At 42.6% G+C, this 25,526-nt stretch overlaps 2 protein-coding genes across 2 annotated transcripts in view; one reads left to right on the top strand and one right to left on the bottom strand.

The window, feature by feature from the left end:
- The window catches only part of LOC145513092 (uncharacterized), a 295,101-nt gene that overhangs the window by 17,777 nt on the left and 251,798 nt on the right, over positions 1–25,526 (top strand). The window contains exon 3 of the mRNA XM_081508290.1: positions 18,515–18,588. The gene's annotated coding sequence lies outside the window, so the exon portion shown is untranslated. The remainder of the gene's footprint in view (positions 1–18,514; positions 18,589–25,526) is intronic.
- TNFAIP8L3 (TNF alpha induced protein 8 like 3) overlaps positions 10,497–25,526 on the bottom strand; it is a 41,490-nt gene continuing 26,460 nt past the window's right edge. The window contains exon 2 of the mRNA XM_081508289.1: positions 10,497–12,013. Coding sequence (XP_081364415.1) covers positions 11,451–12,013 — 563 coding nt within the window. The 3' untranslated portion in view covers positions 10,497–11,450. The remainder of the gene's footprint in view (positions 12,014–25,526) is intronic.

The following is a 25,526-nucleotide window of genomic DNA, read 5'->3' as shown; positions in this document are numbered from 1 at the left end:
CACTCAATGCTCTGTGACATGTCTGAAAGTGTGCCATTAAAGGAAATTAATTCTGTAATGGAGTTAGTTCCCACCTGTTTTCACTAAAAGTCATTTAGATGGTAATGAATAGTTTGAGGTTGACTCTGTGAGGTGTTATTTAAGGGAGCAAATAAAGAAATGGGTAACAATTATTGCTCACTCCAGTTTTATGAAAATAAAAAAAAATTGCCTGGGGTCTGATCTATGATTCTCTCTTCTTTCTTTGAGTTTGGAATCCTGTCTTGCTCCCAGTTACTTTTCCAGCTATTTGACACTCTCTGGGGAACATTCTTGATGGCTTTGGTTCCCAGGTGTGTTGAAGGCAGATTTCAGGTTAGGAGGTTGAAGTCCATACCCACAAGACCACATCCTGCTGTTTGAATGTCCATATTGTATAGGTAAACTAGTGATAGAGTAGATTGAAAAATTACTGCTTAGTGATTTGCTTGCAACTGATTTCCTCCAGGCTTCCTCTCAAAGGCTCAAAGTGAACTCAATAATATTATTTCTAGGAAGGTGTGGAAGTGAAGGTGGTAAGGGTATTGATTTGAGACTAGGAGAGACACCTAGGTGTGGAAAACTGGGTTCTTCCATCTCTTATTTTGTCGCTAAGTCGTGTCCGACTCTTTTGCCACCCTATGCATTGTAGCCCACCAGGCTCCTCTGTCCATGGGTCCACCTCTTGAGAATTCTATATATAAGGGCTTGAGATGTGACTTTAGAGAGCAGGTATCTGCCATATAATCTACCTTGGAAATAAGCAACAGAGAGGGAATGAAAAAAAAAAGTCTAATGTACCATTTAGTCTGAAAGAAAAAAAAATTACACCTTATAGCTCTCAATTCCTTAAATTTATTTTTATTTTTTGTAATGTGGTAGCTCCAGGACCACTTTGGATAGTGAATACCAGTGACCAACACCTTTTAAATGCCTCCTGCTTGAGAGTTTGTTTTCTCTTGTCCTGGTTTCAGTGGAAACTCAGTAACCTCTGCGCCCTTTTACAAAGCACAACTGGGGGCTTACAAAGAAAGAAGATGGAGTTAAGAACATTCACAAGTAAACTCACCCAACAACTGCTCTAAGGGGTGGAGTTAAACACTCACCAGAAATTCAGGAAGGTTTGAAAGCTGAAGTAAAACGCATTTAGCTTATTATAGAACCTGGTGAAGCTCGAGGCACCATTTCTGAGATAAACATCCTTATTCACATGCCACAGACACACTGTTTCCCTCAACAGAGAGACTTGAGGCCCAGCACTTTTTATGCTAGAGCAAAAGATTTGGGTCAGAATCAAAGTTTTAAAGACTTTTTATTGAAGAAGTTAAAAGATTCCTTGGCCAGCAGCCAAATGTGGTCTGATTTGTTTGCATTTCCTCTGGGAACTCACAGGCAAGCGAGGAATTGGCTGGCCACAACTGTGAGGGTGACCCACTCCCCTGTGGGCCTTTTCTCCCCCGGCATTTACAAGGTGGGGGAGGAGAGGCAGGGGGACCCTTTCCTACAAAGGCCCAGTTCAGCAGCCCAGTGAAGCTGCAGTTCTCTTCAGGGTAAAGAGGCCTACAATCTCCCTTGCCTACAGCGTGTTTACTAGTCCACAAGTGAGTCCAGCCTCACTCAGAGAGTGATTGGCAGCAAGGGGAGAAATGGGAGGCGAAATGTCACCACTTCTTCTCTCCACTAGTTATGGTCAGAGGACCTGCTCCAGGCTCAGAGGTATCAGACATGCATGTTCAATGGGCTGGTTTTCCTTGTTTAAGATCTTGGAGATGTTGAGTTTTACAAAAAGAATTTGTGAAATAATCCTGTTGTCTGTAGTTAACTCAGAGAGCTTGGGGGAAATTTGTCAACAGAATTTAACTTTAAAAAATGAAAAAAAAAACCACCCAACAAACTTGGTATGGTTTTGGAAGTTAGAAAAGAAAATATGTACATATAAACACAGAGCATGAAAATCCCTCTCTCTTTCTTAGGAATGTGATCATATTGGTAGAAAATTAGGCAAAAACGTAAAAGGATACATTATTACAAGAAGGTGAGGAGGAAGAGTTGAGAGATTTAAGGAGGTGGGTCCCTGGTTCTCTGGGACTAATGAGTCCTGAAATGTGGCTGATGCCCCTTGTTGAGCAGAATTCATGACCTCTTTAATGGTCTGAATACCCAAGTAGGGGATGGAACTGGAAAATGGGAGGTCATACAGATATGGATATGTTAGGGCATAGGGTGAGTAGGCAGGAAACCCAAGGGTGAAAGTGCCAAGGAGGATTCTGGGAAGATGGAATAAGAAGCAACCCGGAAATCTCCCCACCTAGGACAACAATTGCACTGGCAGAATTTGTCTTGTGTAACTATTTTGAAACTCTGAAATTTATTGAAGGCTTGTAACTTCCAGGGGAAGACTTTAGGAGACTAGTATTGCTTGTAAGCTCTGAGGTGGAGTTGGGAGGTGATAACTAAAAGGTACCAGGTTTCTTTTTAAAGTGATGAAAATATTGTAAAATTGACTGTGGTTATGGTTGCACATATCTGTGAGTATATCCAAAGCCACTGAATTGTATGTTATGTGAATTATATCTCAGTAAAGCTGTTTTTAAAAAGATGAGTTCACGACATGGGGGTGCATGGAATACATTGTGTAAAGATATGTATTAAAGATGATTCAAACAGGGACACAAGGGGAGGTTTTGAGAATTCTGTATAATGTTCCATTTGTTGGGGGAATGGCTTCATTGATATATTTAAAAATAATTCTGATAGTTTCCTGTATTTGACTCAAATCAGTAATGACTTACTCATGAATTTGCTTACTACCCTGTTATCTCTGCAGAGATATTGATACATTACTGGAGTTGGACACGTGACCTTGAAATGTGTGTCTCAGTAGAGTATCAATCCTAACATTGAATCCCAGTGGGCCCCTGGTGACTGGCTGACTACCTGGTCCCACATTGTGCAGTTCACTGGTCTTGTAGTTTTTACTTTGCATTTTCTGACTTAAAGCCTTTCCCTTCTGTAATCATGAACTTAGATCTACACTCAAAAATCTTTTTTTTAAAAACACTTAAGTATAGTTGATTTATAGTATTTTGTTAGTTTCAGGTATACAGCATAGTGATTCAAGTGTTTTTTTGGTTTTTTTTGTGCAAATTATATATATTCCATTATAGGTTATTATAAGATACTGAATATAATTACCTGTGCTATACGGTATGTCCTTGTTGCTTATCTATTTTATGTATAGTAGTTTATATCTCTTAAATCCATACCCCTGATTTGTCCCTCTCACCCTCTCTCCCCTTTGGTAACCACAAATTTATTTTCTATGTCTGTGAGTCTGTTTCTGTTTTGTTTATACATTCATTTGTATTTTACTTTAGATTCCATATATGAGTGATATAATACAGTATTTGTCTTTCTCTGACTTATTTCACTAAGCATAATATTCTCTAGGTCCATTCACATTGAAATGGCAACATTTCATTCCCTTTTAATGGCTGAGTATTATTCTGTTACATATCACACACACACACACATATCATATCTTCTTAATCCAGTCATCTTGGGTTGCTTTTGTGATGGTCACTTGGGTTAATGGGCACTTGGGTTGCTTTCATGTTTTGGCAATTGTAGATAATGCTTCTATAAACCTTGGGGTACCTGTATCTTTTCAAATTAGAGTTTTCATTTTTTTTCTGCATATAACACAGGAGTAGGGTTCCTGGATCATATAGTAGCTCTGTATTTGTTTTTTTTTTTAAGGAATCTCCGTACTGTTTTCTGGTGGTTCAGATGGTAAAGAATCTGCTTGCAATGTAGGAGACCCAGGTTTAATCCCTGGGTCAGGAAACCCCCCTGGAGAAGGGAATAGCAACTCACTCCAGTGTTCTTGTATGGAGATCCCATGGACAGAGGAGTCTGGTGGGCTAGAGTCCATGTGGTCACAAAGAGTCGGACATGACTGAGTGACTAACACACACACACACAAGTACTGTTTTCCATAGTAACTGCACCAGTTTACATTCCTACCAACAGTGTCAGAGGGTTCCCTTTTTGCCACACCCTCTCCAGCATTTATTATTTGTAGGCTTTTTGATGATGGCCATTCTAACTTGTGTGAGGTGATACTTTGTTGTGGTTTTGATTTACATTTCTCTTACAATTAGCAACATTGGACATCTTTTCATTCATTGTTGGCCATCTGTATGTCTTCTTTGGAGAAATGTCTATTTAAGTCTTTTGTATTTTTTGATCAGATTATTTGTTTTTTCAGTATTGAGTTGTATGAGCTGTTTGTAGATTTTGAATATTAACCCCTAGTTGGTCTCATCATTTGCAAATATTTACTCTTATTCCATAGATTGTCTTTTCATTTTGTTGATGGTTTCCTTTGCTGTGCAAAAGCTTGTAAGTTTGATTATGTCCCATTTGTTGCTTTTATTTCTTTTGCCTTGGGAGACTGATCTAAGAAAATGTTGCTATAATTTATGTCAGATAATGTTTTGCCTATGTTCTCTTCTAGCAGTTTTATGGTGTCATGTCTTACATTTATGTCTTTAAACCATTTTGAGTTTATTTTTGTATATAATGTGAGGGAGTATTCCAATTTCATTGATTTACACATAGCTGTCTAGTTTTCCCAACCCCACTTGTTGAAGAGATTGTCTTTTCTCCATTGTATATTCTTCTCCCTTTTGCTGTAGATTAACTGACTACAGGTACCTGGGTTTATTTCTGGGCTCTCTGTTTTATTCCATTGAACTATATGTCTGTTTATTGTGCCAATACCACACTATTTTGGTTACTGTAGCTTTGTAGCATAGTCTGAAATCTGGAAGGGGTAGGCCTCCATCTTTGTTCTTTTTCCTCAGGATTTCTTTGGCTATTCTGGGCCTTTTATGGTCCTATATAAAATTTCAGGATTAATTCTAGTGCTGTGAAAAATGTTATGGGTATATTAACAGGGAGTGCATTAAATCTGTAGATTGCTTTTGGTAATATGGCCATTTCAACAATATTAATTCTTCCAGTCCAGGAGCATGGATTATCTTCCCATTTCTTTGAATCATCTTCAGTTTATTTATAAGTGGTTTATTGGTTTTAGCCTGTAGGTATTTCGCCTTCTTAGTTAGGTTTATTCTTAGTGTTTTGGTTTTATTTTTAAGCTATTTGAAATGAGATTTTTTTTTTTTAAAAAAAAGCTTTCTAACACAAAGGTCTTAAGGGGTTCATTGATATGTCATCTCTCAGTCCATTTGGAAGTATTATTTTATTTAAATAATGAATAACTTCTCTTCTAAGAAACCTTCAGTACAGAAATGTCCAGAGTGCCTTCCCTCCTGTGGTGCTCAGAATGTGAAATTTTGGAACTAGAAGGATTCTTGGAGATTTTGTGCAACTGTCTGCTTTTACAGTTGAGGAAACTGAGGCCCAGAGAGGTGAAGTATAAGGAAATCACCAGGTATTGGGGAAGCTGAGGCTAAACCTCCTGACTCATGGCTGGTTTCATGTTCTATACTTTCTGCTGCCTATGAAAGCTGAAAAGAAAACAAAACCCAAAATATTCATCTCCCCAGCCTTCCCAATCCCAGACTCAACAATCTGTTTCTAAAGTCAAGTTGTAACCGTTTCTGAATCACAGAGCAGGGGCAGCCCCATCCCATCACTGAGGCGGTATGACCCTCTTGGCAGGGATGCTGCTGTTGTGAGGGGTGGGCGGAGCCCAATTACTCCCCAGGGAACAGCCCACAAGCTCTTTGCAAGTGAAGAGGCTGGAAGAGTGCTCTCTCTCTCCATAATGTAGTCTAATTGCAGCTTCCCTGCTAGCCTCTTGCTCTCTGCCAAGCTCTGGCTCCCACCCAGCTCCTCTTAAGGCAGAGCCAAACCCCAGACTCCCTTGTCCCAGGAGCTGGTCCAGAAAGTTCTTAGAGTCGGCAAGAAGTAGCTCTATACCACAGTCTGGGGGGTCTGGCCGCCCAAGCTCCAGCTTCCTGGGTAAGTGTCCAGGACTCCTCCTCTGTAGAGACCTGCCCAGGCTCAGCAAACAAAGGACAAGGTAGAGGAAGGACAGGTTAGTCGTGGCACTGAGGAATATAAGAATATTGACTGTACCACTATACCAGTATACTGAGAATATACCCCTGCTGGAGAGAGGTGTGAGAGGGCTTGCTCTGGCTTCCCACTCTTTCTTCTGAGACTGGGAGGAATTCTGAGTGTCATGTGCCTGAAGTTCAGACAAGTAATAAGTCCCTGGGATCCTGGGACCACATGTCTGACAGCTAGGCCTCTGCACGCTGCAGGTGCTGCTGGAACTGGGAGGATGTGAACAGGTGCAGTTGACTTCTATTCTTCCCAAAGAGGCTTTGCAAGTTTTCTCTACTCTTCCCTTCCTTGGGAAGAGCAGTACCTGGTGTGTCCAGTGATGGCCTCTCTTGTGTCTTTGAGATTTATTATCAGAGTTGCCAGGATGGGTTGGTTAATTCTTTGATTATTTATGGTAGATTTTTCTGGCCAGTTTTCAAAGGGCAGGCAGGACATGTGGGATCCCGCCTTTTCCTGCAGAAGGCCTATGTATCTTCCAGACACAGGTTCACCTCTTAGTCTTTGAGTACCCACAAATGAGTCTCCATCAAGGGTAGGGTAATAGTCATTCATTCTCTGCAAGCCTACATTTTCATAGGCTTTAGCAACATTTCTCAAAATGGAGAACTCATGGATGCCTAAGCTATGCCTGCAGACCCTTGGGGATGCTCAGGCCTAGTTAGAGAAACACATTAAGTTAAATAGTTTTCTTTCACTTGGGTTGATCAATCAGCATGAACAACATTGTAAACACAAAGAGAAACTTGGACCCTAAAGGAAGATGGTAGTACCTGACTGTAAGGTAGTTTCCCATGACTCAGAAGATACTGAGGCTAATTGTGATTTTTTTTTTTTTAAGTTGTCAGAATGAGAAAATATTTAAAAACTCCTTTTTAGAACTCATGGAATTTTACCCCCTCCAGATCACTCCTGCTTCCCCAGGACTTTCATGGATTTCCAGATGCTGTTTTGAGGAAAAGGATTGTAGAAGAGTCTTTCCCCTATCCAGCAAGACCTTCCTCTGCAGCAAGAGCAAGAGGTGGCCTGGTTGGGGCTTTGATCCTATAGCAGGGTCAGACTAAACAAAGGTCACCCACTGACCACACAGTTCTGAGTTGAGAGGGCCTTGGAAACCCTTTCTCCCAAGGCCATCTGATTCGTGACTGTATTGTCAACATCCCATTCCATTACTAGACACAGTTCACAGTTCAGTTGCTCAGTCATGTCTGACTCTTTGCGACCCCATGGACTGCAGCATGCCAGGCTTCCCTGTCCATCACCAACTCCCGGAGCTTGCTCAAATTCATGTCCATTGAGTCGGTGATGCCATCCAACCATCTCATCCTCTGTCATCCCCTTCTCCTGCCTTCAATCTTTCCCAGAATCAGGCCTTTTCCAATGAGTCAGTTCTTTGCATCAGGTGGTCAAAGTATTGAAGTTTCAACTTCAGCATCAGTCCTTCCAATGAATATTCAGGACCGATTTCTTTTAGGATGGACTGGCTGTATCTCCTTGCAGTCCAAGCTAGACATTTCCTATTAATGCAAGGTCTTTGCACGCCAGAGTTGGTCTAGAATTTTTACTAACTGGTTTTGCTCTTGACATCTGGGACCACGTTGATTTTAAAAGCCCCCAGAATATTGGGGCCCAGGGTATATAGGCCTTATTTGAGCTCCTTTTTAAATAAATGGATGCAAGAAGTTCATTGGAGCAGACAGTGAATGTACTGATTTCCCCCTGAAAATGTACAGATGGGTAAAATGGGAATTTGGAGAATAAGCACAGATGGAGAAATCTTTTCATTTTGATTTGTCACTGAGCAGAGACCTGGAGTTGCTGAGGGTGTCAAGACTCACAGATGCAAACACAGGGAGGAAGAGTGATACAGACACATGGCAGGCACAGCTGGCAGGGAATGTGTTTCTGTAGGTTCAGACACACGAAGAAGGATACAGGCAGGGGTGGGATGGACACTTCAGCACAAATTCCTGGTGTACTCCCGTGGGGACACAACTGAGTGCTATGGAATGGATGAAGACTCAGTGATGTCTCCAGACAAAAAATTGCTGTTTCCTGTCTCTGCCCTTGATGTGCTGAGCCAGGCATTTCTCTCTGAATTTTGCCTGGGGCTTGATCAAGTGAGTGTTTTAGTGCCGTTGCTTCTCTTGAAATCAGTTTTCTTTAGGGTACCACCTAAATGTAGATATTGTAACTTTGCTTTTGTGGGCTCTTGCTATTGAAAGTTTAGTACAAAGTTCTGAGCACAAGGGCTTCTCTGATAGCTCAGTTGGTAAAGATCTGTCTGCAATGCAGGAGACCCCGGTTCAATTCATGGGTCGGGAAGATCCGCTGAAGAAAGGATAGGCTACCCACTCAAGTATTCTTGGGCTTCAGTTGTGGCTCAGCTGGTAAAGAATCTGCCTGCAATGCAGGAGACCTGTGTTTGATCCCTGGGTTGGGAAGATCCCCTAGAGGAGGGAAAGGCTACCCACTCTAGTATTCTGGCCTAGAGAATTCCATGGACTATACAGTCCATGGGGTTGCAAAGAGTGGAACACGACTGAGCGACTTTCACTTTCTGAGCACAAATGTTACATCTAAAGAGTCTTGTTTTTAAAAGCATCTAGTGGTCTCTGTCACATTGTTTTCAACTAAAACATCTTTCTAGGGGCACTAAGTGACGTAGTTAGAGTCGTCAGGTAGACCAGTAATGAGATTCCTTGGCCACTATATTGTTAGGTAAAATATTGGAAATGTGTAGCTTTTTAGTTGGTTGATGAAATTCACTCATCACTTGAATTTACATGCCAGTGGTGTGTTTGACAGGTATACTGGGGACAGAGGGTAGGCACTATTTTTAGAGGTGTGGTGGGTTACTTATGCCTCGGTAGCTCAGCTCCCTGTGGCTATTGTTGATAAGATGGAGACACACTCCACTGGCCTCAAGGTAGAGTGCTCCTTGCTTGGCTGCCTCAGTGGGGAAGCCGGAGGTTGTAGAATGTTTTGGTCCACACTGCGTTGTGCTTGCTGAGATCTGCTCGTGGAAGTGCTGATCCTTTTCTGACCCAGCACAAGGAGGACCCCTCCTTCTGAGGCTGGTGGCTCAGAACCTGCTCAGCTCTGCTGTGCCCCCACCATGCTGTGACATGTGGAGAGGGGAGAACCTGCAGTCGTCTGTGACTGGGGATCCCGCCTTCTTTCCCTGCTGTCTCAGATGAAGAGGAGACAGTTCCACCCATTCCTTTGGCAGGGTTGAGCTCTCTGGGTAGGTCCACCTACTTAGCGAAAAACAACCTGCTTCTAGAACCATCCGTCATATTAGAATGTGGTACTTAATCAGACGAGTACACCAAGGCAGTCATTGAAGGCAATATGTGAAAATTTGGCTAGTGCTGGGCTGCTTGCTGCCTAGTTGGCAGGTGGGCAGGAAGGAGCCTGTCACCTGCAGCTTCCATTGTGCTGTGCTTAGTCGCTCAGTCGTGTCCGACTCTTTGAGACCCCATGGACTGTAGCCCGCCAAGCTCCTCTGTCCATGAGATTCTCCAGGCAAGAACACTGGAGTGGGTTGCCATGCCCTCCTCCAGGGGATCTTCCTGACCCAGGGATCAAACCCATCCTGCATTGCAGGTGGATTCTTTACTGACTGAGCCACTAGGGAAGCCCTTCCACTGGCGCTGCCTATGGCCTCCCAGCCCAAATGACCAATGGCCTCCCAGCCCAAATGTGCACAGGCCATCACTGTTCAGTCCTTGGGACTATGAAGAGGGGCTGAGCCACATTTGTCAAACAGGAAGACAAGGGCTGACTTTCCTATTCCCTATTACCCACTAGACATCTTTCCTATGAACTAATTTTGAGTGCTGGTGGCTGAAGAACTTAACCAGATGCTTTATACTGAGCCATGGGAGCCAGTTGGGGTTGAATGGCCACAGTAGGTTCAGCTGCCATCTTTTCACACACGCCCACAAACCATCTCTTGATGCTCCTGCCAGAGAGAGGCCATGGGGGTAGGGGGGATGAATCATGGGGCTTGAGCTCATGTAGTATTTTTGCATTATCATCAGATACCAGAGAAGCATAACAGGACAGAGGTGATGCTGGATGGGCAAGTCTCTTAAGGTGATGTCCTCCAGACAACATTATAAGGCATTAAATACTTTGTGTGAAAGTGAGGATTTAAGACACACAGGGAAGGAGGTCACAATGTCCATAACTAGCTCCCCACTGAGCAGGGGCACAGGTCTCAGCCTATGCCTGCTCCCCCAGGGGCTACTTTCCCTTAGGGTCTGAGTGCAAAGCTCTTACTCTTTATTTCCTTCCTCCTTTCAATCCCATCATTCTTAACACCGTATCTAACTCCAAAGTATTTGATTTTTGAATCACGACTCAGAAACCTCTTGTTTGAAGGATAATTCCAATTTATTAACAAACCAGAATAAACAGCACAAAATGACTGTGAAACACCAAGAAAGACAGACAGGGGTTCATTCAGCCCAACTCTCCTGTGCATGCTGGGATAAACCTTCCCTGTGCCTCTTGGATGGTGCCCCTTAGATGGGGAAGGCCCGTCCTGCAGGAGAAGGGTGAGCACAGTTGTTCTCTGTTTCTGCCTTGTTGGTGGGAAACTCTCTCTCTACTCCCTCATCCCCCAGAAAGTTCCCCTCTGGAGGACCATAAACCTGCACATCTAAGACTTGAAAAACATTTTTCCACTTTGCTGCTATACTTTTTCACACCTTTGGATTCATTTTTATGAATGAAATTGTGTGTTTGAAACAGCACATCTCGACACAGATTGCAAACCCAGCCCATTAGAAACTATTGTTCTTTTCTCCACTGCCTGATAGTCTAGATCCAGGTTGATCCCCACAACATGCCAAAGAGAAACTAGTAAGACCTCATATTAGAGTTATTAAAAGCGTGAACATAGTCTCATTTGATCCTCACAGCAACCACGGGAGGTAGGCAGGTGGGCACAATGGTTCCAGGATCCAGAGAACAAAGTCATAACTGATGGAGTTGGGAACCAAATCTATATACTTTGACCCCTGGTCCAGGGCTCCTTCCACTCCACAAGGTGAACTGGGCCCACCCTGGTGAGCAGGCGGCTTTTCTGCTCAGGAGAGATGAGATGTCCTTTGGGCTTGCAAACAAAGGAGATTTTAAGTACATACCTCAGCAGTTAGCTCAGAGGATAAATACACCTGAGCTCAATCTAGCGTCAACATCAGAGGGATGAACAAGACAGACATAGGCATCTTTGACAAGGGTTTCTTCTTGTTTCCTGATTCTCATGTGGAACACGCTGGGTGCCGTAACATGAATGCAGTGAAGTCCAGGAGGAGGGAAGGCATTCAAAGGACTTTTTCATCTATCAGTTTATTGATTCCCTCACAGATCTTCTTGAGGTTGGGCCTACAGTCTCCATCGAGGCTATAAAGGGTGGAGAGGAATTCCACATCGGCAAAGTGGTTGAAGACATGATTGATGCGCCCGTGGGTCCTGGGTGTCAGGTGTCGCTGCACCAGTTCATGCACCAGGTCCTTGCACTCGTGTAGGAGCTTGGAGAGCACGTTTCGATCGAAGGTGTATTCCACCTCATAGAAGCTGACGATGGTCATGGCGGTCTGGTTCAGCTTCTTCCTAAACTTCTCCACTATAACAACTTCCTCTGGGCTGAACTGGTTGTTCCGGTAGAGGATCCCGATTTTGATTGCCACCTTGATTAAGTCTTTCATGATCTTGTGTGCTTCCTTCTTGTTATGTATGTGCTCTTTGGTGACTTTGTAGAGCTCATCAAAGATCTCACTGCTGGTATCATCAATCAGCATGTTGGCCACAGTTTTGCTGGCTATTTTGCTCAGAATCTTCTTCTGGGCTTGAAGGGCAAGGTTCTTTGAACTAAAAACATCAGGACCTATGGTAAGAAAAGAAATAAAAGTTATATAAATAGGAGAACTTTTGATTAGGTTTCTACAAGTGAAATATACTAACTTGAACTTACGTTCTTAGGGCAAAAATTTATGCCTTCATAACCCATGACTCTTTTATGAAAGCCCACCCTAGCCTGGTTACTCCACTGTCCTTGCCACATGATATGCCTGTTTACCTTCTTGAACCTTTTAAATAGTGCTTTTTCCTTTCTGGACATGGTCTTCTCGTGTCCAGGTCAGATCTCATCCTTTTGACCTACTTCATGCAGAAAGCCTCCTTGAATCTATTTGCTCATGGAGAACTCCCTACAATAATTATTGTACTGGAAACCATTCAGTTTTGCAAAGTTACAGGAGGAAATTATTTCTTAGTGATAAGAATGTAGCACCAGTGCCAACCCCATTCCTAGGACAGACCTGGGTGGTTAATCATGGGAGTGTTTTTTGACTGAGTCTTAGAATCCATATTCATTGAGTCTAAGATGTATTTTTTTTCACATTTGATATCTTGGAAATAGTGATCTGTCTTATCATCACTGTTGCCAGGTGGCAGTTGTGCTGTGGTTGCATTAGCTGTGCATGCATCAATTTACACAATAGGACACAGAGATTTGAAATAAAAGTCATGAGTACTCTTGAAAGAAATGTTGCCTCACCAATGCTCTTGATGACAGAGAACTACACTGTGTGGGAAACACAGACATTAATGCTCCAAGCAAAGATGCTTCAGCCAAGTAGTACCCTGAGTATGAGGAAACTTAGAAAAACTAAACCCAGTTTATTTCCCATACTTTTCACTTTATGAACGAATGAGAACAATATATGTTAAAGGAAATAACACTATGTATAAGTAAGTCTAAAAAGAATCTTCTAATAAGAAATTGGACACAAAACTCTAAGCAGTAAGAAAGCAATCATTTGTAATTTAATTGGAAACATTTTCTTCTTTCTTACGAGCATATAAAATGGCCTCTTACAATTGATGGGGTCTTAGACTGTAAAATGAACAAGACCAATATTGTTGTATCCAAAACAGACCTTAAAAAGTGAAAGTTTTGAGGCAGGGGTTTTTATAGGGAGAAGGCAATGGCAACCCACTCCAGTCCTCTTGCCTGGAAAATCCCATGGACGGAGGGGCCTGGTAGGCTGCAGTCCATGGGGTCACGGAGAGTCGGACACGACTGAGCGACTTCACTTTCACTTTTCACTTTCATGCATTGGAGAAGGCAATGGCAACCCACTCCAGTCCTCTTGCCTGGAGAATCCCAGGGACGGGGGAGCCTGGTGGGCTGCCGTCTATGGGGTCACACAGAGTCGGACACGACTGAAGTGACTTAGCAGCAGCAGCAGCAGCAAACTGGATGGAATACTCCATGAAGCTACCAGTTAGTTGAAACTGGTATATGAAATGAAACCTGTTGGCCATCTTCATTCAACAGTATGTATGTATATCATTCTTATCTTCCCAAGGAGAGTCAAGTTGCCTGAGGACAGAGCATTTCCCACAGCACCTAGGTCAGTTCTGAGCACAGGGATGGAATGGCATTTGTTAAGTTAAATGCTAGAGAAATTCTGCAGAATAACTTTCCCTTTGAGAACTGAGGGCCGTCTAGGATCCCAAGAGCTCTTTTCCAGCACTCTGTGGCTACATGGAAGTGACAGGCAGCATGAACAGACAGATGGCCACACACGCCAGTTTTTGCAATCCTCTCTGGCCCCTCCTCATTTCAATCCCACCCCCTCTGCTCACCCTGGATTCATCCCCTCAATGGAATGCCATTAATCCCTGGGTGCGTAAGTCTCACAAACATGGACTCAGTAAACACTCAAACACAATTCAGACACAGGGCCCAGCTCTTCCTCCACCCGTATGCCCCCTCATGGACTGGCTCCTTGCCTCGCAGCTCAGCCCTGGGTTTTCCCAGGACAGCTACTCCTGCTCACGGACCTCTTCCAGCTGTCAGCCCCAGGGGCATGGCCTGGAGTGGGGTCACTAAAGTGGGATCAGTAGAACTAAAGAAGCAGGCACCATGGGTCTCCCACGGCCCCAGGAGGCTCTCCTGAATGTCTGAGAACATAGATTCTTCAAGTAACTTCAGAGAAGGTGACCCTGACACAGCCAGGATTTTCCCTACATCCTCAGTGTGAAGGGGAGAAACATCAATTCTTGACTTTTCCTTACTGTGAGATTAATGCCCTTCCAGAGCTGGAGACAAATAATATTCCTGCCCAGCCTGATCATCTACCATGGTCATCAGACCTTTGTGTAGATAACCTTTGTTCCCAAAACATCACATTCCTCCTCCCCATACAAATATTTACCAGCATTAAGGATGTTTAAAAGATTGTGCTGCATGCTTTGAAGTCAGTTCCACAGGAGAAACTTAAAGACTTTTAAGCTTTGGCTCTGTCACCAAAATAAGTGTATGCCTCCTTAAGTGGTTATTCTGTTGGGAAACAATGGAATCCAGATGGATCTGTTCTGGAATATCAAAAAATGAGTCATTTCTTTGTAGACACAGTTCCCCAAAATTGAGAAGATATTTGAAGAAGCACTCTAGAAATGCAGCACAGAAGCAACTGACCAACTAACTACGTGTCTGCTGGAATATAAGCTCTATGGGAGCAGGGGTTTGTGTCCAAGCCCCACTGGACTCAGTGGGCCCACTGGACCCAGGTGACCCTTGGCAGCTGTTGTTGAATGAGGGAACACTGGCTCTGAGCCAGGCACTTCATGGCTTTATCCCCAAGAGCTGTGGGAAGCTGATGTTTTTACCAAGGCTTTCTTGCTAGCCAGATTCCAAACCCTGTTCTTTTTAGCACTAGCGTTCCTAATAGTTTTTCCCAGAGCAGGGGTCATCACACCTTTTGCTCTTATATCCCTTTGCTCTTATTTCATAAGAATTTTGAAAAGCGAGTACCTCCTTGCATATTTTTTAACTTGACAGCAAGTATTTTTCACCTTATGGTTGAACAGTTATAATTTCAAAATAGATTACATGTCTAGATATTTTAAATATTGATACTTTAAGATCAATGTGTTAAATTATTCTTTTAAAAGTGTCCAGTGTACACAGCACATACCACAGTGATATAACATCCATTATTGTCCACTTGAAAATCACAGGAGCAAGCTCTCCTTTAAAAATGAGAGCTGCTACACTGTTCTTTTTTCTACTTAAAATTGTATATCTATGACATCTAGAGAACTTTAACTTAATATCTGTTTTTATGCTTGAAAATGTTTTATTTGATCAAGCCATCATAATTCTCTATAACCAAAGAATACATAAAAATTGAAATTTAAATTAAAAGATAATTCTAGTGATCAAAATCTCCAATCCTTAAAAAAATTCCTTAAAAAGTTATCACTCTAATTATTTTGAGTAGAAGTATTGAACTGTTTTAAATACTAAACATAAAAAGTAGTTTTATTGGACATGTACCTCCAAGTGAGATTAGTGGGGCATGTCATCACTTTGACCAGGTTTTGCACCCCAGGGAAATGTATTGATATTTGTTCCAATAAGATTCTTTATGAGTGGGAACTCCATGACTGAACCAGTGGAAAGAAGGAAGGTTCACTGCATTTTGATCTCATATTGTTGTTCTGACAGTTGAATTTAGAAGAGTATTGAAGTGAGAAAGAGGAGTTGGACTTAGATATCGATTCCCTCAAAACTCTCATCTGCTCATCGCATGGAAAGTTTCTGGACTCTCCATGGTGCACACACCAATTTGAATCCTGCCCTTTTGTAAGAGCAGTGTTATTCCATGAGATGTTAAGTGCTGTTCTTTTCGGAGGAATAAAGAGTTAAGAGTTTTTGTTTTTTTTTTTAAGGTTTTATTCCATAATTATAAAATATTGGTTAAATTTCCTGTGTTGTACAATATATCCTTGTAGCTTATTTTATACATAGTAGTCTATACCTGTTAATCCCCCACCCCTATTTTGTCCTTCCTCCTTCCCTCTCCCAAGGAGAAGGTTACTATAGTAACTGATAGTTTGTTCTCTATACCTGTGAATCTGCTTTTTTTTTGTTATATTCACTAGTTTGTTGTATTTTTTAGATTCCATGTATAACAGGTATCATACAGTATTTGTCTTTCTCTGACTTATTTTACTTAGCATAATACTCCCTGAATAAAGAATTTCTTGATCAAAAAGGTTTGGAAAACACTAGGTTAAGCAATATTAAACAGATTTCTTTCCTATGAGACTTTAAAAATATTTCTTTAATACATTAAGGTGTTTTATCAGCTGTCAGAGAGGGGTGGGTATAATTGGTAGGATAATGACCCCCCAAAATGTCCACATCCTAGTCTTGGAATCTGTGCATGTACTACCTTACCTGGTAGAATAGACTTCATAGATATGACTAAGTTAAGAATTTGGAGATGGAGAAATTACTCGTATTAGCCAGTAAGCCTGATGCAATTACAAGACTCTTTATAAGTGAAAGAGGGAGAGAGAGTCAGAAAAAAGACTTGATGATGAGGGCAGAGGATCAAAGGGATGTAATGTCTGGCTTCAAAGATGGGAGAGAGAACTGCATCAGTCAAGGAACACAGGCGGCCTCTAAAAGTTGAAACAGGCAAGGGAACAGATTACACCCTAGAGCCTTCAGAAAAAATGCAGCCCTGCTGACACATTGGTTTTCAGGCCTATAAAACTCATTCAGGATGTCTGATCTCCAAAGCTGTGTGACGATAAATTTATATAGTTTTAAATCACTAAGTTTGTGGTAATTTGTTATAGCAGCTGTAGGAAACTAATTCAGGTGAGTAGAGTGTGGAAATGTTCTTGTTGTTTAGTCACTAAGTTCTATCACTCTTTTGACCCCATGGACTCGCCAGGCTCCTCTCTCCATGGGACTTTCCTGGCAAGAATACTGGAGTGGGTTGCCATTTCCTTCTCTAGGGCATCTTCCCAACCCAGTGATTGAACACCATGTCTCCTGCTTGGCAGGTGGATTCTTTATCACTTTAGCCACTAAGGAAGCCCAGAGTGTGGTAAAGCATTTCCCAGTTTTATCTAGTTACCAAACTCTGTTTTTTGAGTAGAGTGACCAACTGGCCTGAGTTGCCAGGAATGACGGGTCTCCTGTATGGTGGACTTCTGGTGCTAAAATTTGAAAAGCCCAGGCAAATTGGGACAAGTTGGTTACCCTCTTCCTGAGCCACTAATGATACATAGATCACTGACCTAAAAAATGAAGGACAATGTTGAAGTTGCTATCATCTCAGCAGGGTAAGATGCTTACTCTTATTGCCATACATACCACACTTCTCTACTTGCTTTTTAATTCTAGAGTCAATCTTAACCGTTTTTGGTCTCTTTTGGGCCAAAGTTTCATTTCTCCCTTGGTTTCTCTGCAATTACTGAGCATTTACTCTTTGTTCAACTCTGTAGAAGTGCTGTGGGGGACGTCCTCCCCTCTCTCCCCAATATTTAATTGGGTCCTACTCTGAATATGGGTGCTGCAGGGAGGCAGGGTAGAGACAAATGAAATAAAATACTTAAACACGTGAAACAGCCCAAATTGGCATGAGTGAGAACAGCTGGTGGAAGCTCTGGGCTCTGAAGGTGAACTTGAATGTGGATAGGTGGGGATGGCTACAATATCAGGAGGCAGTTTCTAAAGTCATCGAAATAGGCCAGCAATTTCCCCCAAATCACAAAGGTGTTGGGTGGTTTCCCACATATGTTCTCAGCCATTTCTCTTGTAAAAGAATGTCTTATTTACCTACAAAGGGACTGGTGGTACAAGCTTCTATGGTGAGCCCTCAGGGGGGTCACAGGTATTGAATCTCTGAAGCCTAACAATCAAGAGGCTAGAGCAGAGGGATTACGGATCATCGAATTATAAGAGAAGCTTTAAGAAAAAAACAGCAACCAAGCAGATTCCCACCCTCTACTCCAAACTGTCAGTATTAAAATCATTAGAAGGAGGGCCAGCAATCACAAGCTCCCTAACATTTAGCATGGTTCCGACCTACTGAAGATAGGACCCACCAATCACGGCATGCCCCAACATGTATCTTACAGAACACTGGTCCTGTCAGATGTTGCAGGGAAGAAGGTTTTGTGGTCAGCTAAATGAGTTTGTAGATGACTATATATTGTGGCTGGCTTTTGATGTTGTGCCACACCAGACAGCTTATTAAAGCCTCTGAAAAGTCCTGTAGTAAAGATACCTGTGTAGTTTTATTATTTATTTGATGAAATAGCATCAAGACACCAATCTGGTCAACTCTAACAACTCACAGGGGGAGAGCTGGAGAGCCAATACTCTTTCCAACAGGCACATGATTCAAGGGAGAGTGTGTGCACCAAGGGAGGGCTCGGGGATGGGGGGTGGGGCAGACTCTTTTTTTTCAATTTATTTTTAATTGGAGGATAATTGCTTTGGGACAGGCTTTTTGCATGTGGAAATCTTGGACTTGTTTCCTTCCACTCATCCTTTTGTCACCGTCTTTTGCAGATGGACCATATTGGCGACTCACCAGGGAGAAGCACTGCAGACTGAGAGGAAGAGCGTGAACTTTGGAAGCCAAGGTCAGGAGTGCCTGGGAATACCTGGGAAAACAGGTCGAACTAGTGTGCATATGTTTGTTTGGGGAAAACACCAAGAAGATCTAGGCTAGGTCATGGCAAAAACTATTCTCTTTTTCCTGCATACAAGCCTTAAAAAGCCTCTTTTAGCCAGTGACAATTCTCTTAACCATGCTTAAACAACAGTACCCATTCCCCAGCCATGAAAAGTAATGGATTGTTTATAGTACCTGAGAATCTCTGAGAATGGAATTACAGAATGAGAATTATGCAGCTCCTGTGACTAGCACAACGAGATGAGACTGAGAAAGCTGCAAAGTCCATCCTTGTAGAAAAAAACAGGAGCTTCCTTAAACCAAGATTGATAAATGAGCTCAAATAAAAAGATTATGAAGTCAGTGCTCTGAGAATAAGCACCCTTGGAACATTACAAGGAAAGGAGAAGTACCGGAACTCTTGGGAGAATGGCGTGGCAATGGGAGTGAATTAGTTTGGAGAGAGAATGCAAAAGGTAGTTTGAGTGGGCCCTTTACTGCATGGAAAAGTGTTGGGGCCAGTCTGAGCTGATGCTTCTATAAATGATGTTTAGCTGTAGCACAAGTGATGTTTCCACGTTTCTAAAAACACTAAGCTCTCCTGGATGGTGAAATGCCAAGCTGGTGGTGATAAACAGCAGGAAGGGTGAGTGGGCAGAAAAGAGGCAGATGAGCTTCAGCATGGTAAGAGCAAGGTGATACATTCTGGGAAAAATAAATGATGGTTATGAAAGATGACAGGCTCTCAGCTGTCAGCTACAGCCAGAGAAGAGCTCTTGAGCATCAACCCAGGATGTGCTGTGGCAGAGAGGGGGCTGGGGGACAGACTCGGCTCTTTTCTTCTTACTCTCAGGACTCGGTAACTTCTCTACCTCTGATTAAAGAGTGTGTGTGTAAAACATGTATGGCTGTATCGATAGCTGTGTCAAAATTATACAATTATCTGTAACAGCCAGCGCTCACATGATCTCACTTCACTTCTGTTAATAGCAAGGAAGAGAGTAGGCTAAAAATTGTTAAGTAGAAGTTAGGGGTGGAGAGGGTACCATGAGAAAAATAGTCTGTGGTGCTTAATAAGCACCATCTGTCAAAGTAGGAGGCCCAGAGTACAAGGAAGAGGGGAAGGGAGTCCCCAGGGCATGAGGAGGAGTAAGACCTGGACAGAGGGTGATCTGTGGTTGTCCAGGTTTCTGGCGCTCAATCACACTTCACTGGGTTTTTGTTGTGTGTTGTTTGCTTTATTTGAGGGTAGTTGATTTACAATGTTGTGTTAGTTTCAGGTGTACAGCAAAGTGAATCAGTTATCCATATACATGTGGCCAATCTTTTTTTAGTTTCTTTTCTCATATAGGTCACTACAGAGTACTGAGTAGAGTTCCTTGTGCTTTACAGTAGGTCATTATTAGTTATCTATTTTATATATAATAGTGTGTATATGTCAATCCCAATCTCCCAATTTAGCTGTTGGAAATAAAGTTTGAGCAAGTCTCCTTGAGACGGCGCAGCCCCACAAACTACTCTGAATGTGAACTTTCACGAAGAGCACCCATCTTCTCACCTGCACAGGCACCCAGAAAAGCTGATTATTCTAGTCATGTTCTCCTGCCTTGAGGACAGAGCCCCTGGGCTCAGCCATGCGTGCATGCACGCTCAGTAGCTCAGTCGTGTCCGACTCTTTGCTACCCCATGGACTATAGCCCACCAGGCACCCCTGTCCATGGGACTTTTCAGGCAAGAATACTGGAGCAGGTTGCCATTTCCTCCTCCAGGGGATCTTCCTGACCCAGGGATTGAACTGCATCTCCTCTACTGGCAGGCAGATTCTTTACCACTTGAGCCACCTGGGAGGCCCATGAGAAGACCCAAGGTCTCCAAATTTCCACTGCCTGAAATAAGCAAGCAGCTTGTGGGTCCCGTGGGTGGGTCACCATGGCTTGGAAGGGCAGCAGCCTCTACCAGGCACCACGAAGGGATGTGAAAAATGAGATCATTAGAATTTTATTTCTATTTCCTTGTTTTCTAATGAGATAGATTAAGCTTTACTAATATTTAACATTCAGGCTGACCCTGGGACCCACCGGTGTGTGGCAGTCTAAGAAAAGAGGAGAAGATCCCCCTATTCCCCAGGGGGTGGGGAAGTATTTAGTGTGTATCTCTCATTTCTTTGTTCCATTTCAGCAGTTTTGGCTTATTTTGGCATATGTATATGTGTGCTTGGTTAAATAGACTTACTAATTATTTTATTTAGTTCTGACTAAACTAACCATTATGAAATGGACCAATGATTTCAAAAGATTCTTGTAAGAAACAAAACTGAGGCCTGAAGACAATACACCAATCATGCCAGCACAAGTGAGCAGCAAGAACATGGCAGAGCTGATGATTATCTTCCTCATCACAAGAGGTTTTCTGCAGCCAAATTACTTTTACCTTACTGTAACTTTTACAAGGTAAAAGTAATGATCTAATCAGATCAGACAAGAAATGAGCTATAAAAATTTCAAAAATTCTAGTAAGATGATTTGAAGTATGGATTTCATACACTTGTGCTTGTCTCCAGATATCCCCCAATGTGCAAGACATTGAGTGCTGAGTGCTAAGTCGCTTCAGTTGTGTCCGACTCTCTGCAACCCTATGGACTGTAGCCTGTCAGACTCCTCTGTCCATGGGAATTCTCCAGGCAAGAATACTGGAGTGGGTTGCCATGTCCTCCTCCAGAGGATCTTCCCAGCCCAGAGATGAAACCTGCGTCTCTTTCATCTCCTCTCCTACCTTATATCAGGCAGGTTCTTTACCACCAGCGCCACCTGGGAATCCCAGCAAGACAGACATATTGTGATTTTGGTCTTAGCTTGTACTGTTGGTGAGGCTAAGAGGCAATAAGGAACAGCCTGGGTGACTTTGGGGGAGATGGATGAATCAGGGGTGAGGCTGAGTGCTTCTTCTAGCTTGGGAGATGTGGGGTGGGAGACATTAAGGCACCCCAACTCAAACAGGCATCTGGGAGAGCGTGTGTGGGGAGAATGACTTCAGGCCTGAGCATGCTGAGTTCTAGGGGTCCCGGGGGGGTGGTATCTGGGCGGAGACGGTCACACGAGCCTGTATAGCAGGCATCTCCAGCTTGACATGTTCTACCCTGAGCTTCCCATTTCCCCATTCAGACCCAGTCCCTATCCATCAAGCAGTTGACAGTGAAAAGACCTAGCTTCCTTAAATAATTAGCCAATTAAAGATCCTGGGGGATAAATAGGTTCTTCCTTTAAAATGCAAATTCCTCGTTAAAGTGTAGTCTCTATTCACTGCTTACTGGGGATCACATCAGAGCCACATTGTAGCCCTCCTAGGGCTTCTCTCCCACTTCATAGTCCACCTGCCCACCAAGAAAATGGATTATTTTAAAATGAGGGTAGGAAGTGACAGGTAGGTCTGGGTACAAAGGATTGAGGTGGAGGGTGGAAGGAGGAAGGACTGATTTGTGAGAGACAACCAAATGCAGAGGAGAGGGTGTCGCAATAGCCGGTCTTTACCCACACTGAGTCCTGCCTCTAGCTTGGGCTTAAAAGAAAGTGAAGTGTTATTTGCTCAGTTGTGTCACACTCTTTGAGACCCCCATGGACTGTAGCCTGCCAGGCTTCTCTGTCCATGGAATTCTCCAGGCAAGAATACTGGTGTGGGTAGCCATTCCCCTCTGCAGGGGATCATCCCAACCCAAGGATCAAACCTGGGTCTCCTACATTACAGGCAGATTCTTTAACATCTGAGCCACCAGGGAAATGTTCCCTTAAAATCTTGCCCTTGGCTCAGGCCTGGAAACAGTCACAGACTTTTGCTTTGCCCTGGGTGGCTGGTCAGTCCTAGAGATTCATTCATCTAGCAATCAGGAATGAGGATTTGAGAGTTTTGGGGGGACCAGACATGATGAAATTTCCTAGCTATATTGGATGTTTTAGGGTGCTGAGAAAGAATATACGAAAGCAATGGTAGACAAAACAAGGTGCCTTCATAGGAAAGCAGATTCAGATGGTTGCAATACCTTACACTGAATAAGTACACTTTAAAAGCAGCATTTAGTGACCTTCAAGATGAAGACTCTTTCATTTCCCAAAAAAATCCCTGGGCCTTGAAATAACATCATTTTAGGTGAAGAAATCTGGCAGGGTCAGCTGTAAGCTTTTCCAGCTCATTATCTCACTTTGTCTCAGACACCCCCAATCCACCCACCCATAAGCACCAAGGAATTCGTAACTCAATTAATAATCATGTCAGAGATAATGTTAACTACAAGCACAGATTATGTACCCCAGGTACTGTATACTATGTATTTGATCCTCGCAAAAGGGCTGCAAAAGGAAGACTGTGAGTCCTATTTTATAGATGAGGAAACTGAGGAACAGCAGATTTAAGTAATTCATTTAAAACTATGAGACTAGTAAGTAAGACAGCTGAAGTTGAGCCAAATCAACTCTAGACAAAGCCTGCAATCTTTGCCTCCCCGCATCTGCTTTTAGAAAATTGTCCCTGGTTCCCTAATGACTGTGATTTCTCACTTATTTGAGAAATTAAATAGGTCTCAATTAAAATCACCATCTAGCACTGAGATTTACATTTCATCACTTTTTAAAAATATTATCCAAAAAAAGCCAGTCTTATGATGTGACAGAACAATACCACCTATTCATCAAAACTTGAAGGTGGATGTAGCTTTCATTTTGAGAGGGCATTCTATGTATTTGAACAAAGTTGCATACTGGCTTTGTTTTTCATATTGATTTTATAGCTAGCTCTGAAAAGTGAATTTTACTTAACAGAGTGACAATTTTACAGAATTAACTGAAGCAGATACTTGTGAACTCACCGAGGTGGGGGGGTGTGTGTGTGTGTGGTGAACCATCTCCAAGTCAACAGGTTAATTTTGGAGATCTGAGAGATATTTTTGTCTCACTGCAATAGAAGAGCAACCATCACTAAAAACAACATCTATGATATATGATTTCTTTAAGCAAAGCTTATTCACCCCTCCCCCAATCTCTCTTGCACCTAACAAATAACTAATGTGTCTCCCTGAACAGCAGGTCATACTCAGGCATAATAAAATAATAAAAATAGAGTCTATGTATGTAGTGCATTATGCACAGTAACTCATTGTATCCTTGCAACAATTCAACATGCAGGCACTGATCACCACCATCATCATCATTTTACATCCAGGGACATCACTGCAAACTGAGGATCAGTAGCTATTTAAATGCACCATTTAGGAACTGGCAGAGTCCTGCCACACTAACCTGCCATTCATGAGGTGATAAACACCAGTTAGTTTAAATGCTGTTTTGAATTACTGCCCACTTTAACATGGAGATTGAGCTGGTTTTCTGCTCAGAAGAATTAATTTTTTACAAACCCACGGAGCATCTCAAATATATAGACAAAACAGAAAATAATGTAACCACACAGATGGAACAAATCTTAATATTTTGCCCTCAAAGACATAGGGAGATGAAGCCCTCTTTGTTTTCAACTTTCTTTCCCTTCTGTCTCCTCAGATCTAACTGCAGCTTCAGAAGTCCATGTGTCTTTTTTTCATCCATGTTTTTATATGTTTACCTCATGAGTATGCATACATCAGCATTATACTGTTCAGAGTGTTTATAAACTTCAGACGAAGGTATCACATTACACAGATCCTTCTGCATCTCTTCATTCAACCTCATTCTTGCAAGATTGATCTAATTAGTCATTTCATTGCTTACACGAATATATTCTATATCCATGTTTCATGTTGATGGACATTTACATTATTTCCACTTTCTGTAACGAAGTAAGTCCACAGTTGCATCTCCTTGTGCACACACACAATAGCCTTCTGGAACCTAGAACACCACTGCCTGATCCTGCACCACAGCTGCCAACTGCTTCCAGCAAGAGCACTAATTTTCACTCCCAGCCGCACTGTATGAATTTCCTGTGGATTCACTTCCCCATCAACACTTCAGATAATCCACATTTTAAATTTTTGCCAATTTGTTAAGAACAAAATTGTATCTCGTTTTAATATGCATTTCCCTGATTGCCACTGAGAGTCAGTGTATTTTGTGTATATTGAGCATTTAGGTCTTTCTCATCTGTGAATTGCTTATTCATATAGTCATTTCCTGCTTCTCCGGTGGCTCAGCTGGTAAAGTATCCGCCTGCAATGTGGTAGACCTGGGTTCGATCCCTGGCTTGGGAAGATCCCTAGAGAAGGGATTGGCTACCCACTGCAGTATTCTGGCCTAGAGAATTCCATACACTATACAGTCCATGGGGTTGCAAAGAGTCAGACATGACTGAGCAACTTTCACTATCTTTTCATGGTCATTTCCCACCCAGTTGGACTGTGTGTCTTTTTCATGTTAATTTGTAGAAGTTTTTATGTATTATGGATTCTAAATCTCTGCTGATCACATTACTTGTGAAAATCTCCTCCCAATCTGTAGCATTACCCTTTAATTTTATTTATGATGTCTTCAGCTATATAGACGGAGAAGGCAATGGCAACCCACTCCAGTACTCTTGCCTGGAAAATCCCATGGACAGAGGAGCCTGGTGGGCTGCAGTCCATAGGGTCGCGAAGAGTCAGACACGACTGAGTAACTTCACTTTTACTTTTCCCTTTCATGCATTGGAGAAGGAAATGGCAACCCACTCCAGTGTTCTTGCCTAGAGAATCCCAGGGATGGTGAAGCCTGTTGGGCTGCTGTCTATGGGGTCACACAGAGTTGGACACGACTGAAGCGACTTAGCAGCAGCAGCAGCAGCTATATAGAAATTCAAACTTTTATTATAGTTAAATGTATCAGTCTTTCCCTTTATGGTTAGTGGTTTTTGTGAAAGTGAAGTGAAAGTGTTAGTAGCTCAGTCATGTCC

The sequence above is a fragment of the Giraffa tippelskirchi genome, chromosome 7, assembly GCF_054371585.1.
Source record: "Giraffa tippelskirchi isolate mGirTip1 chromosome 7, T2T-mGirTip1v1.2.pri, whole genome shotgun sequence".
NCBI lineage: Eukaryota > Metazoa > Chordata > Mammalia > Artiodactyla > Giraffidae > Giraffa > Giraffa tippelskirchi.
The sequence above is the reverse complement of the archived record's forward strand: the minus strand, read 5'-3'. Positions and strand labels throughout refer to the sequence as shown.